Source organism: Dendrobates tinctorius, unplaced genomic scaffold (genome assembly GCF_039654945.1).
Source record: "Dendrobates tinctorius isolate UK_male_01 unplaced genomic scaffold, ASM3965494v1 ptg000032l, whole genome shotgun sequence".
In the NCBI taxonomy this organism is placed as follows: Eukaryota; Metazoa; Chordata; class Amphibia; order Anura; family Dendrobatidae; genus Dendrobates; species Dendrobates tinctorius.
Genome location: NW_027361700.1, coordinates 7620786 through 7633005, shown reverse-complemented (window position 1 = coordinate 7633005; position 12220 = coordinate 7620786). Strand labels below are relative to the sequence as shown.

Genomic DNA, 12220 nt, shown 5'->3' with positions numbered 1-12220 from the left:
GTTGTATCCTTCTAGTCTTGTATTCCAATCATGTGTAGCGTCCCACCAAGTTTCAGTGATTCCAATGACATCATATTTCTTTTCCTGTGTTAGTAGTTCCAATTCTCCTTGTTTGTTGCCCATGCTTTTTGCATTAGTATAGAAACACTTTAGTTTGTGATTGGTTTCTCTTTCTCCAATATTGTTATTAATTAGATTCTTTCGTCTTTGTTCTACCTTTCCACTTCTAATAGCAGAGTTCTTAATAGCATTTGTCAGGTGTATGGCTTTTTCTGGTCTTTTGCTTCCCTTCCCATGTTGTTCTAGTTTAAAGCTCTCCTTACAAGTGTAGCAAGGCGACTTCCAAATACATGCTTTCCAGTCTTCGTAAGGTGCACCCCATCTCTAGCAAGTAGTCCATCGTAAAGGTAACTCACTCCGTGATCCAGAAATCCAAATCGTTGCTGACGGCACCATCGACATAGCCAGTTGTTCACCTGCAGAATCTTATTCCACCTCCTTGTTCCATGGCCATCCACTGGGAGGATGGAAGAGAAGACCACCTGCGCTCCCAGTTCTTTCACTTTCTTGCCTAAGTCTTCAAAGTCTCTGCAGATGTTTTCCAGGTCGTTTCTTGCGGTGTCATTTGTCCCCACATGTAGTAGCAGGAATGGGTAGTCATCTGTAGGTCTGAAGAGTCCTGGTATCCTGTCAGACACATCTTTAAATTTTGCAAATTAACTAAATAATGTACTTTCCTTTTCTTCCTTCTTATAGGGAGGAGAAAATAGGGTTTGTTAATATAGGGAGAGCCGTCGACGAGTGGGGGCGCCACTTGCGCAGGTTTTTAGGGTGCCAACCTCCGCGTGAGGCAGGAAGCAGATAGTGAGGGAATAACGGGGAGAGACCTAGTGAGCACCCTTTCTATCCTTCCAAATATTAAGAAGATCCGTGGTGCCCCTACCAAACATGCAATAATTTAACAGATGATATAGGAAATTGATATCCCCGGCTCCCAAGAAATATGCAATAACACACCAGGTGGTCTGGGAATTTGAGATCCCCGAGTGAAAGTCGCTATGCTGACGTCTTTTTTGTCTTTTTTCCATTTTGGATATGGTTTTTTATAATAAAATAGATATGGAATCCATGCAAAGGTCCAAGTATATGGGTTACTCAGCAAGTTAATTTGTCTGAACTAGCTGAGCTCTACTGATTTTGTTGTACAAGCTTCCGTTAACATAAATAATGAATTTACAGTGATATATGAGGAGTAAGTAAACATTTGCTGAAGCCCGATATGTCTGTTTTGTGCAAGCTTATAGATATGTGGGCAAAGCATAATACAACGTCGGGTTGTCATGGATACATCAGGTCATGTGAGCAGTGCGGTGACGCTGTACTGCAGGGACCGGATGTGACGTTGTCGGTCCTAAGCCGAACCCAGGAAGTGGGGCAAGTAGATAGAGAAGGACCACTGCATATGGAGAAACCGGAAACGCAGTAATCGGCGTCCGGAAACTGACAGGATGATGCTCTGTGCTCATCTATATTTAAGGCAAGTAAAGGTGGAACCTGCGCGCTATGTCTCTAAATGAACTCCATAAACTCCCCTGATGAGTCCTGAATAGATGAAACGCGTTGGGAGATACGGTTTGGGAATAAAGCCATCCAGATGTTTGCAGGCATGAGAATATGCTGAGACTGGGGGCCCCCTTTCAGGAGCGCATACACAGGCATCGGTGTAGAGGACTAATACAATGACATGCTGATGTATCACCATGAGGGCATCAATTATACAGTAATAAGATTGGATGATAATATATCCTGACTTACTGGGCTCCATAGGTGTTTTGCATGTTTCATTAGACCTGTGAATATGTATATTTAGCTTGAGTATCTTGGTGTGGAGTACTAGATACTCATATCTGATTCGCCTTGTCTAAAGAAAAGTAAAGGTAATATATGAAAGAAAAACTTGAGGAATAACCTGTGAATTCCCAAAGAGGACAGTGTAATATCTCTAACAGATTGGGAGAATGTGTAGCTAGCCTACCTGTTTTTTATCAGGGCACATGAATACTCAGTTTGTAAAAGAAAAGATAGTCTTCTTTAATAAGACAATATAAGGCATCTCAGCACGGGTTGCTGTTTTTATTGGCACTATTGCACGGGCACTTTCTTGGCACTATTTGACACTTTATAATTTTTTAATATATTTGAATAAAAGTTAAGTTCTATCTATACCTAAACCAATAGGCTACTTATATTTTGGATTGTATTGGTAAAGTAGACCCTTGCTTATCTTATACTTTTAGAAAAGTAGCCAAGAATAAATGGTATTGCCGCTGGTGTGGAGGCCGATTACAAAAACTGGCACCGCGAAAGACAACAAGAGCAACTCAGGGTGAAGAGACAAGGCGGACAGCTCTCCACGCTACACAAGGCTGAAGAAGCGATGGATGAATCTGCTGTAATAGAAACAACTTGTCTGGTTTTAGTTTGGTAGTTTGGGGCAGCACGGCAGCTCAGTGGTTAGCACTGCAGCCTTGCAGCACTGGGGTCCTGGGCTCCAATCCCAAGGACAACATTTGCAAGGAGTTTGTATGTTCTCCCCGTGTTTGCGTGGGTTTCCTCCGGGTTCTCCGGTTTCCTCCCACACTATAAAAACATATGGATAATAAGTTTAGATTTTGAGCCACAACAACATCAATAATTAGATGGTGAGCCATAACAGTAATTCAAAAACATAATAAAATGTAACTTCTGAGCTGAATAAAGTATTAAATTACCTGATTTATTGCGATCCCACCCATCTCATGATGATTAGAGCTCACCAGCTCCAGATAATAGGTGACAAACAAGAAAACGTATCATTCACAAGTTTCCAAGAAAACAATTTTGTTTTTTTTTTCTGAAAAGGAGAAATGGCCAAAATGAAAAAAAAAACCCAGTGCTTTCAGACCTCAAATAATGCAAAGACAACAAGTTCATAATCATTTAGAAACAACAATACTAATGTTTTTACTCGGGAAGAGTTCAGAAATCAATATTTTGTGGAATAACCATGATTTTTAATCACAGCTTTCATGCGTCTTGGCATGCTTTCCTCCAGTCTTTCACACTGCTTCTGGCGCAAAAATGTAAGCAGTTCTTCTTTGTTTGATGGCTTGTGACTATCCATCATCCTCTTCATTACATTCCAGAGGTTTTCAGTGGGGTTCAGGTCTGGAGAATGGGCTGCTCATGACAGGGTTTTAATGTAATGGTCTCTTAATCTTTGCCAGAGCTGTATATACTGCTCAAAAAAAAATAAAGGGAGCACTAAAAGTTGTAATTTGATTTTGAGTATCATTTCAAATCCAGACCTCCATGGGATATTAATTTTGATTTACATTGATCATTTTTAAGTTTAATCGTTCTCAACACATTCCACTATGTAATGAATAAAGATTTGCAAATGGAATATTTAATTCAGTATTTTTGGTATTTTAGTGTTCCCTTTATTTTTTTGAGCAGTGTATATACTGTATATATATATATATATATAAATCTATATATAGTGTCTTGCGAAAGTATTCGCCCCCCTGAAACTTTTCAACCTTTTCCCATGTATCACGCTTCAAACATAAAGATACCAAATGTCAATTTTTGGTGAAGAATCAGCAACAAGTGGTACACAATTGTGAAGTTGAATGAAATGTGGTATTGGTTATTTTAAATTTTTGTGGAAACACAAAAACTGAAAAGTGGGGCGTGCAATATTTTTCGGCCCCTTTACTTTCAGTGCAGCAAACTCACTCCAGAAGTTCATTGTGGATCTTTGAATGATCCAATGTTGTCCTAAATGACTGATGATAAATATAATCCACCTGAGTGTAATCAAATCTCCGTATAAATGCACCTGCTCTGTGATAGTCTCAGGGTTCTGTTTGAAGCACAGAGAGCATCATGAAGACCAAGGAACACAACAGACAGGTCTGTGATACTGTTGTGGAGAAGTTTAAAGCTGGATTTGGATGCAAAATGATTTCCAAAACTTTAAACATCCCAAGGAGCACTGTGCAAGCGATCATATTGAGATGGAAGGAGTATCATACCACTGCAAATCTACCGAGACCCGGCCATCCCTCTAAACTTTCATCTCAAACAAGAAGACTGATCAGAGATGCAGCCAAGAGGCCCATGATGAACTGCAGTGATCTACAGATGAGGTGGGACAGTCTGTCCATAGGGCAACAATCAGTCATACACTGCACAAATCTGGCCCTTATGGAAGAGTGGCAAGAAGAAAGCCATTTCTCAACGATATCCATAAAAAGTGTCATATAAAGTTTGCAACAAGCGACCTGGGAGACACACCAAACATGTGGAAGAAGGTGCTCTGGTCAGATGAAACCAAAATCAAACTTTTTGGCAACAATTCCAAACAATATGTTTGGCGTAAAGGCAACACAGCTCATCACCCTGAACACATCATCCCCACTGTCAAACATGGTGGTGGCAGCATCATGGTTTGGGCCTGCTTTTCTTCAGCAGGGACAGGGAAGATGGTTAAAATTGATGGGAAGATGGATGGAGCCAAATACAGGACCATTCTTGAAGAAAACCTGTTGAGTCTGCAAAAGACCTGAGACTGGGACGGAGATTTGTCTTCCAACAAGACAATGATCCCAAACATAAAGCAAAATCTACAATGGAATGGTTCACAAATAAACGTATCCAGGTGTTAGAATGGCCAAGTCAAAGTCCAGACCTGAATCCAATCGAGAATCTGTGGAAAGAGCTGAAAACTGCTGTTCACAAACGATCTCCTCAAACCTCACTGAGCGCGAGCTGTTTGCCAAGGAAGAATGGGCAAGAATTTCAGTCTCTCGATGTAAAAAACTGATAGAGACATACCCCAAGCGACTTGCAGCTGTAATTGCAGCAAAAGGTGGTGCAACAAAGTATTAAGTTAAAGGGGCCGAATAATATTGCACTTCCCACTTTTCAGTTTTTGTATTTCCACAAAAATTTAAAATAACCAATAAATTTCGTTCAACTTCACAATTGTGTCCCACTTGTTGTTTATTCTTCACCAAAAATTTACATTTCGTATCTTTATGTTTGAAGCATGATATGTGGGAAAAGGTTGAAAAGTTCCAGGGGGCCGAATACTTTCACAAGGCACTGTATCTCCCTACTGTGGGCAATTGTCTCACTGATATTCAGCGCATGTGAGTAAGGTCGCTTCCTACAGCTGAAAGAATACTAAGGCCTCTTTCACACTTCAGTTTTTTGCATCAGTCATAATCCGCCAAAAGGACGGATGGCGGATCCGTTGTAGTACTGATGACAACGGATGCCACCCGTCCGTTTTTTTGACGGATCCAACAAATGAAGAATTTTAAAGGAATCGCGGCCTGGAAAAGGAGAGAGAGAGATCCGCAAAAAAAACGGATGCAACGGACAGCAATCCGTCACAATCCGCCCATAATGCAAGTCAATGGGGAAAAAAAAATTGCAGATCAGTTTCTTTCAAAACCTGGCGGATTGTGACTGATTGTAAAAAACTGAAGTGTGAAAGAGGCCTAAGCAGGGCCGGGAACGGACAGCGCACATGCAAGACTTCAGCACCTGTCAGAATGATGGAAGCATCAGTCATGGACAAAGAGGATAAATTATAAAACCGCAAACAAGTAACAAGTTGGGTTTCAGATGGGACTAGTTACAGATACTTTCTGCAGCAATATGTTATTAATCTATTGACCAGTCACAAAAAAGTGAAATGTTGGGACAAGAGGTCACAAATTGGCACTTTTCCTTCAAGAAAGGTATTTTGTCACTGTACGTTCAGGAAAGTATCGCTTTGTACTTGTAGTCTTGAAGTGTTCTTTAGGAATCACTCCTTATATGAGGCTAACCTCAATAAATGATTATGATTCCGGTCTCAAGGTGTCCTAGATGCAATGACATTTCTGTTATGTCTTCGGTTTTCTGCCTCAGCATTGGAAAGGAAGAAGAATAAGAGCTTCCATGTGCTGTCTACTTCATGGGTGGAGTCTTTATACCCTGTACTCTTCATGGGTGGAGTCTTTATACCCTGTACTCTTCATGGGTGGAGTCTTTATACCCTGTACTCTTCATGGGTGGAGTCTTTATACCCTGTACTCTTCATGGGTGGAGTCTTTATACCCTGTACTCTTCATGGGTGGAGTCTTTATACCCTGTACTCTTCATGGGTGGAGTCTTTATACCCTGTACTCTTCATGGGTGGAGTCTTTATACCCTGTACTCTTCATGGGTGGAGTCTTTATACCCTGTACTCTTCATGGGTGGAACTGGCAAGGTTCTCTCCTTGGGCATCTCGAGTTATTGTCTGAGACCAGGAAGATTAGATTTTTGAGTAGCCTAAACTGTGAAATTACTGAGCCAGGAAGAGATATCATGTGCTTGATAGCTGCCAACAGAAGGACATCATTTGTAGTGGAAGGGGTCATCACACAGGAAAATGACTGCAATCATACTACAAGTCAGATTACATCAGTAACATTGTGTTCTCACTGACTTCAGGCTTTAAGATAGTTACTAAACAGCTGAGCAAAATGGTATTACTTATTATTAAAGAGGACTTTTCCAGATTTCCAGAATAGCCGTTCTGCAGTCCACCTCTCCTAACCTTCTACTGCATGGTGGATGCGTCAGTGCACTAGACACAGTACTCGTATACTTGTATTTAGTAAGAGATAAATATTATATGAATGTACAACCAGCAATGTCACTTACTAACCTCCAATGTGTACTTAGTACCATCTACGTTCTATAACATTCACTGTATACAGCTCTACTAGTTCGGGTAAGACTGCTCTAGATCATGCTTGCAGATATTAGCCCTTTCTCTTACATACTGTATGTACCACGTTCCATGTGGAATATGGAATAGAATACGCAATATAATTTAAAGTGAAGCTTTGGAACCATTTTATTACGTTAGAAAATCCAGTTTTTAGCAATTACTTACTATCCGAATAGCTCCCTTTACCAGCTGGTGTGGAGCGTGTTGGTTTCACATTAGCGTTTCAGGGCGCAGCGACGGCCTGCGCACGGCCGCCGCTAAGCCCCGCCGCGCCTCCTCCCGTAGCTCCGCCTACCGGTGCATGACGCTGCATGCGTTCTGCATCCCCTATCTTTATCACTGGGGACGACCGCCGCTAAGCCCCGCCCCCTGTTCGGCCTCCTCCCGTAGCTCCGCCTACCGGCGCATGCGTCCTGCGCCCCCTATCTTTATCACTGGGTACGCAGGCCGTGCGCAGTATGCGTTTGGCGGCGCATGCGTCCTTTTGACTGTGCGCCGAGCGCAACCAAATTGCAACAGGTTGCGTTTGGTGCTGGTCAGCGCTCCGTCAAAAGGACGCATACGACGCCAAACGCATACTGCGCACGGCCTGCGTACCCAGTGATAAAGATAGGGGGCGCAGGACGCATGCAGCGTCATGCGCCGGTAGGCGGAGCTGCGGGAGGAGGCGCGACAGGGGGCCGTGCGAAGGCCGTCGCTGCGCTCTGAAACGCTAATGTGAAACCACCCCCTAACTGCACATTTTTGCTATTCAGAGACAGGGCGAGCTGCATTCAGCACTTCTAGCTGTGAGAGCCTATACAGAACAGATTGGGCAATGTGGCCATTACATGGGACGCACAGGCACGCGCAAGGATGGAGCGCGCATGCGCACCGTACACAGCTCATTAGCGCCTTCTATGTGGTGTCTTCTCAGAATTACAGCGAGTACTAACCCCGCCCCTCCTCTTGAACTGCCAGTTTCCGATTGGCTAACAGTAATGCATTGCTAGGTAACGTGTACGCTGCTACCAACATGTACAAACAACAGCAGATTTCTGAGCACAGGACCCGGTGGCGGCGGCGGCGGCGGCAGCAGCAGCATGGCGGAGGAGGCGGAAGGAGAGCAGGGACCACCGCGCAGCAACTTCACCATCTACATGGCGGAGGGGGAGCAGCTCTACCAGAAGGGGGAGTACGACAAAGCCAAAGAGAGCTTCAGTAATGTAAGAAGGGGCATCGGGAAGTACAGGAATACCAGAGAACTGCACAAATGGTAATCCCATAATGTAATGATGGCACAGGAGCATTGAAAGAGCCTGGTAGAACAGAAGCACCATAAACAGCAGCCTCAAATCAGCAGCAGCCTGCACTCTGCGGATATCGCATGTCAGTGGCGGCCTGCACTCTGTGGATGTCAAACATCAGCGGTGACCTGCACACTGTGGATGTCACCCATTAGCGGTAGCCTGCACTCTGTGGATGTCTCAAATCATCAGTGGCCCTCACTCTGTGGATGTCGCCCATCAGTGGCGGCCTGCACTCTGTGTAAGTCGCCCATCAGTGGCGGCCTGCACTCTGTGGATGTCGCGCATCAGGGGCGGCCTGCACTCTGTGGATGTCGCGCATCAGGGGCGGCCTGCACTCTGTGGATGTCGCGCATCAGGGGCGGCCTGCACTCTGTGGATGTCGCGCATCAGGGGCGGCCTGCACTCTGTGGATGTCGCGCATCAGGGGCGGCCTGCACTCTGTGGATGTCGCGCATCAGGGGCGGCCTGCACTCTGTGGATGTCGCGCATCAGGGGCGGCCTGCACTCTGTGGATGTCGCGCATCAGGGGCGGCCTGCACTCTGTGGATGTCGCGCATCAGGGGCGGCCTGCACTCTGTGGATGTCGCGCATCAGGGGCGGCCTGCACTCTGTGGATGTCGCGCATCAGGGGCGGCCTGCACTCTGTGGATGTCGCGCATCAGGGGCGGCCTGCACTCTGTGGATGTCGCGCATCAGGGGCGGCCTGCACTCTGTGGATGTCGCGCATCAGGGGCGGCCTGCACTCTGTGGATGTCGCGCATCAGGGGCGGCCTGCACTCTGTGGATGTCGCGCATCAGGGGCGGCCTGCACTCTGTGGATGTCGCGCATCAGGGGCGGCCTGCACTCTGTGGATGTCGCGCATCAGGGGCGGCCTGCACTCTGTGGATGTCGCGCATCAGGGGCGGCCTGCACTCTGTGGATGTCGCGCATCAGGGGCGGCCTGCACTCTGTGGATGTCGCGCATCAGGGGCGGCCTGCACTCTGTGGATGTCGCGCATCAGGGGCGGCCTGCACTCTGTGGATGTCGCGCATCAGGGGCGGCCTGCACTCTGTGGATGTCGCGCATCAGGGGCGGCCTGCACTCTGTGGATGTCGCGCATCAGGGGCGGCCTGCACTCTGTGGATGTCGCGCTTCAGGGGCGGCCTGCACTCTGTGGATGTCGCGCATCAGGGGCGGCCTGCACTCTGTGGATGTCGCGCATCAGGGGCGGCCTGCACTCTGTGGATGTCGCGCATCAGGGGCGGCCTGCACTCTGTGGATGTCGCGCATCAGGGGCGGCCTGCACTCTGTGGATGTCGCGCATCAGGGGCGGCCTGCACTCTGTGGATGTCGCGCATCAGGGGCGGCCTGCACTCTGTGGATGTCGCGCATCAGGGGCGGCCTGCACTCTGTGGATGTCGCGCATCAGGGGCGGCCTGCACTCTGTGGATGTCGCGCATCAGGGGCGGCCTGCACTCTGTGGATGTCGCGCATCAGGGGCGGCCTGCACTCTGTGGATGTCGCGCATCAGGGGCGGCCTGCACTCTGTGGATGTCGCGCATCAGGGGCGGCCTGCACTCTGTGGATGTCGCGCATCAGGGGCGGCCTGCACTCTGTGGATGTCGCGCATCAGGGGCGGCCTGCACTCTGTGGATGTCGCGCATCAGGGGCGGCCTGCACTCTGTGGATGTCGCGCATCAGGGGCGGCCTGCACTCTGTGGATGTCGCGCATCAGGGGCGGCCTGCACTCTGTGGATGTCGCGCATCAGGGGCGGCCTGCACTCTGTGGATGTCGCGCATCAGGGGCGGCCTGCACTCTGTGGATGTCGCGCATCAGGGGCGGCCTGCACTCTGTGGATGTCGCGCATCAGGGGCGGCCTGCACTCTGTGGATGTCGCGCATCAGGGGCGGCCTGCACTCTGTGGATGTCGCGCATCAGGGGCGGCCTGCACTCTGTGGATGTCGCGCATCAGGGGCGGCCTGCACTCTGTGGATGTCGCGCATCAGGGGCGGCCTGCACTCTGTGGATGTCGCGCATCAGGGGCGGCCTGCACTCTGTGGATGTCGCGCATCAGGGGCGGCCTGCACTCTGTGGATGTCGCGCATCAGGGGCGGCCTGCACTCTGTGGATGTCGCGCATCAGGGGCGGCCTGCACTCTGTGGATGTCGCGCATCAGGGGCGGCCTGCACTCTGTGGATGTCGCGCATCAGGGGCGGCCTGCACTCTGTGGATGTCGCGCATCAGGGGCGGCCTGCACTCTGTGGATGTCGCGCATCAGGGGCGGCCTGCACTCTGTGGATGTCGCGCATCAGGGGCGGCCTGCACTCTGTGGATGTCGCGCATCAGGGGCGGCCTGCACTCTGTGGATGTCGCGCATCAGGGGCGGCCTGCACTCTGTGGATGTCGCGCATCAGGGGCGGCCTGCACTCTGTGGATGTCGCGCATCAGGGGCGGCCTGCACTCTGTGGATGTCGCGCATCAGGGGCGGCCTGCACTCTGTGGATGTCGCGCATCAGGGGCGGCCTGCACTCTGTGGATGTCGCGCATCAGGGGCGGCCTGCACTCTGTGGATGTCGCGCATCAGGGGCGGCCTGCACTCTGTGGATGTCGCGCATCAGGGGCGGCCTGCACTCTGTGGATGTCGCGCATCAGGGGCGGCCTGCACTCTGTGGATGTCGCGCATCAGGGGCGGCCTGCACTCTGTGGATGTCGCGCATCAGGGGCGGCCTGCACTCTGTGGATGTCGCGCATCAGGGGCGGCCTGCACTCTGTGGATGTCGCGCATCAGGGGCGGCCTGCACTCTGTGGATGTCGCGCATCAGGGGCGGCCTGCACTCTGTGGATGTCGCGCATCAGGGGCGGCCTGCACTCTGTGGATGTCGCGCATCAGGGGCGGCCTGCACTCTGTGGATGTCGCGCATCAGGGGCGGCCTGCACTCTGTGGATGTCGCCCATCAGGGGCGGCCTGCACTCTGTGGATGTCGCCCATCAGGGGCGGCCTGCACTCTGTGGATGTCGCCCATCAGGGGCGGCCTGCACTCTGTGGATGTCGCCCATCAGGGGCGGCCTGCACTCTGTGGATGTCGCCCATCAGGGGCGGCCTGCACTCTGTGGATGTCGCCCATCAGGGGCGGCCTGCACTCTGTGGATGTCGCCCATCAGGGGCGGCCTGCACTCTGTGGATGTCGCCCATCAGGGGCGGCCTGCACTCTGTGGATGTCGCCCATCAGGGGCGGCCTGCACTCTGTGGATGTCGCCCATCAGGGGCGGCCTGCACTCTGTGGATGTCGCCCATCAGGGGCGGCCTGCACTCTGTGGATGTCGCCCATCAGGGGCGGCCTGCACTCTGTGGATGTCGCCCATCAGGGGCGGCCTGCACTCTGTGGATGTCGCCCATCAGGGGCGGCCTGCACTCTGTGGATGTCGCCCATCAGTGGCGGCCTGCACTCTGTGGATGTCGCCCATCAGTGGCGGCCTGCACTCTGTGGATGTCGCCCATCAGTGGCGGCCTGCACTCTGTGGATGTCGCCCATCAGTGGCGGCCTGCACTCTGTGGATGTCGCCCATCAGTGGCGGCCTGCACTCTGTGGATGTCGCCCATCAGTGGCGGCCTGCACTCTGTGGATGTCGCCCATCAGTGGCGGCCTGCACTCTGTGGATGTCGCCCATCAGTGGCGGCCTGCACTCTGTGGATGTCGCCCATCAGTGGCGGCCTGCACTCTGTGGATGTCGCCCATCAGTGGCGGCCTGCACTCTGTGGATGTCGCACATCAGTGGCGGCCTGCACTCTGTGGATGTCGCACATCAGTGGCGGCCTGCACTCTGTGGATGTCGCACATCAGTGGCGGCCTGCACTCTGTGGATGTCGCCCATCAGTGGCGGCCTGCACTCTGTGGATGTAGCCCATCAGTGGCGGCCTGCACTCTGTGGATGTCGCACATCAGTGGCGGCCTGCACTCTGTGGATGTCGCACATCAGTGGCGGCCTGCACTCTGTGGATGTCGCACATCAGTGGCGGCCTGCACTCTGTGGATGTCGCACATCAGTGGTGGCCTGCACTCTGTGGATGTTGCACATTATACAGGACAGTGTAAACTTTGAGGTCGTTACCATAACGCAACCATGGAGGACG

General features: G+C 50.7%; 1 protein-coding gene across 2 annotated transcripts in view; it reads left to right on the top strand.

The window, feature by feature from the left end:
- Positions 1-7827: 7827 nt before the first annotated feature.
- ODAD4 (outer dynein arm docking complex subunit 4) overlaps positions 7828-12220 on the top strand; it is a 31925-nt gene continuing 27532 nt past the window's right edge. The window contains exon 1 of one of the 2 annotated variants that reach the window (XM_073572371.1): positions 7828-8022. In XM_073572371.1, the coding sequence (XP_073428472.1) occupies positions 7900-8022 (123 nt within the window). In that variant the 5' untranslated portion in view covers positions 7828-7899. The remainder of the gene's footprint in view (positions 8023-12220) is intronic. The other variant, XM_073572372.1, reaches the window with a different exon arrangement.